The sequence below is a fragment of the Mus caroli genome, chromosome 1 (assembly GCF_900094665.2).
Source record: "Mus caroli chromosome 1, CAROLI_EIJ_v1.1, whole genome shotgun sequence".
Classification (NCBI taxonomy): Eukaryota; Metazoa; Chordata; class Mammalia; order Rodentia; family Muridae; genus Mus; species Mus caroli.
In genome coordinates this window covers 6,577,203-6,579,634 of record NC_034570.1, presented here as the reverse complement: position 1 = coordinate 6,579,634, position 2,432 = coordinate 6,577,203, and the positions used below count along the sequence as shown (strand labels likewise).

Genomic DNA, 2,432 nt, shown 5'->3' with positions numbered 1-2,432 from the left:
GAGAAAATGCCTTACAGTTGGATCTCATGGAGGCATTTCCTCAACTGAAGCTCCTTTCTCTGTGATAACTCCAGCTGTGTCAAGTTGACACAAAAATAGTCAGTACAGGAGCTATTCACTTACTCTGTTTATTGGCTCTGCTACTAAATTGTTAATCAAGAGTTATCATTATTATTGGTAAGAAAAAATCAATATTGGTATTATTACCAGTAGTAGTGGTAATCTAGAGACTCATTCAGAGAGAAAAACAGAGCACAGTACATGTTAGCTTGTTACCTTTCAGTCCAGCATGTATGATCTTTCTCTGAGCAGTAAGGATATCTCACAGGTGTTTTCCCTTTAAACTCACCTTTTGGTATCCATCCTTAAGGTAAATGTCTCCTTTGTCTTTCAGGCCATTCTGACCTACAAGACTGACCCAGCCATGAAAAAAATGTTGAATCATCTATATTTCTATATCATGCCTGTATTCAATGTCGATGGATACCATTTCAGCTGGACACATGTAAGTTGCTCTGCCTATCCAATTGAAAAGGACTGAGTAGGTCATAAGAAAGTGATGAGCCAGGAAAGGTGTTTGCTGGTCAGCCTACTACTAATGAATTCAAGAAACATAAGAAACTTCCTCCTCAGTCATTTTCATAATGCGTTTTCTCATAAGGTTTCATAGAAATAAAGATTTCTCTTCCCAAATAAATTAATAAAAAAAATCACTAATCTTCCCTAACCTATTCAGTTAACCTATAAAAATAACCCAATGGAGATGAAGGCAGAAAAATGACCAAAATACATTGTGTTAAATTGTTTAAGAAAAAAAAGAGTCAAAAATATAGGAGATACTGGATGGTGTTAGAAGGCAGAGCATAAGGCTGGGTCTGGGCTAATCTTCATCTGTCTTCTCCTAGGTGGTCTACACATGGAGAAATTCCCCCCCCCCAAAGTAATATGATGCCTTTACCCAATGAGCAACTAACATGTATATGAATGTCCTTTGTGTTGGTTGGTTTAAACTCAGCATGACACAATCTAGAGTCACGTGGGATCAAGAGCAGGTTGGCCTATGGGCATGTCTGTGGGATTGCTGTGACTGTAACTTCATGTAAGAAAACCTAGCCCACTATGGGCAGTACTGTTTTGTGGACTGAGCCTTGAACCGGATAAGAGAAGAGAAAGCAAAGAGCTAAACAAGCAAGCAAGGATGATTTTATTCTCTGCTCAATGAGACTAGCTACTTGATATTCTGCCTTGACTTCCCCAGAAATGGTAGACTGCAGCCTAGAATTGTAATCCAAACAAACCCTTTCTCCTCCGAGCTCCCTTTTGTTGGGGTATTTTTATCACAGCAGCTGAAATGAAATTAGAACACCTTCTAAGCACCTTCTTCTCTGCCTGATCATATCTAGGATCGATTCTGGAGAAAGACCCGGTCAAGAGACTCTAAGTTTCGCTGTCGTGGAGTTGATGCCAATCGCAACTGGAAAGTGAAATGGTGCAGTAAGTGTGAAGTTGCTGGATTTCAGAACCTAGAACCCCACAGGTACAGGCCAGACAGGACTCCACTGGGAGGTAAATGAAGGTATATGTACCGAATCTTCACAGAGACAAAGATGAAAGGAGAAGCTTGTGGATTTTAAGCACAAGAAGAATGCTGGCTGCTCTTCCAGAGGCCATGAGTTCAATTCCCAGCAACCTCATAGTGGCTCACAATCATCTGTAATTGGATCTGATGCCCTCTTGTGGTGTGTCAGCAACAGGGTGCTCATATACATAAAATAAATAAATAAATCTTTAAAGAAAAAATTGCAAAAGAAAGTAAAAAGAGTTTTAATATATAAAAGAAAATTGAGGTTTTAAATTTATCAATTTAATCCTGAAAATTAAAATTTTAAACACAGATAAACAGTTGAGAAATACTTGACAAAACTAAAGTAGCAGCTCATGTGCCACTGTGTGAATGGGTTCAGTGTGCCATCAGAACAGCACCCATGCTGACATTACATCTACAGAGAGCAAAGCTGTGCTGTCCTTGGCTGCAGCCCACCATCCAAGTGAGCACTGATTCCTTTACGGGACACTCACACAGGAAAGAGATTTCTCTGCATTCTACACCATTATTTCTCATTCAGGAGGAGAGTGTCATTTTATGAAAGGAATCCTTTTGCAGAATAAAGGAGGTAGGCAGGGATTGGGAGGCAATAAGAAACTCCCTAGCTGGAATACTTGGAGCAGAAACAGGAGGAGAAAGAATCATTCTACAAGAGGTATTGTCCAAAGTTGCCCATTTGCAGAATCTGTAATTAAGTCTTTCAAAATATAGACGATAGAAACCCATTCACGAGCAGAAACCGGCCTGAGTAGGGCCACAGGCCTCACCCGGCTGGATCAGCGCCAGGGTAGCGGGAGCGCAGGGTTGCCTGACACCCGCCAGCTAC

General features: G+C 40.7%; 1 protein-coding gene across 1 annotated transcript in view; it reads left to right on the top strand.

Moving 5' to 3' along the window:
• Positions 1-2,432, top strand: part of Cpa6 (carboxypeptidase A6) — a 364,349-nt gene that overhangs the window by 285,002 nt on the left and 76,915 nt on the right. The window contains exons 7-8 of the mRNA XM_021160312.1: positions 395-505; positions 1,404-1,494. Coding sequence (XP_021015971.1) covers positions 395-505; positions 1,404-1,494 — 202 coding nt within the window. The remainder of the gene's footprint in view (positions 1-394; positions 506-1,403; positions 1,495-2,432) is intronic.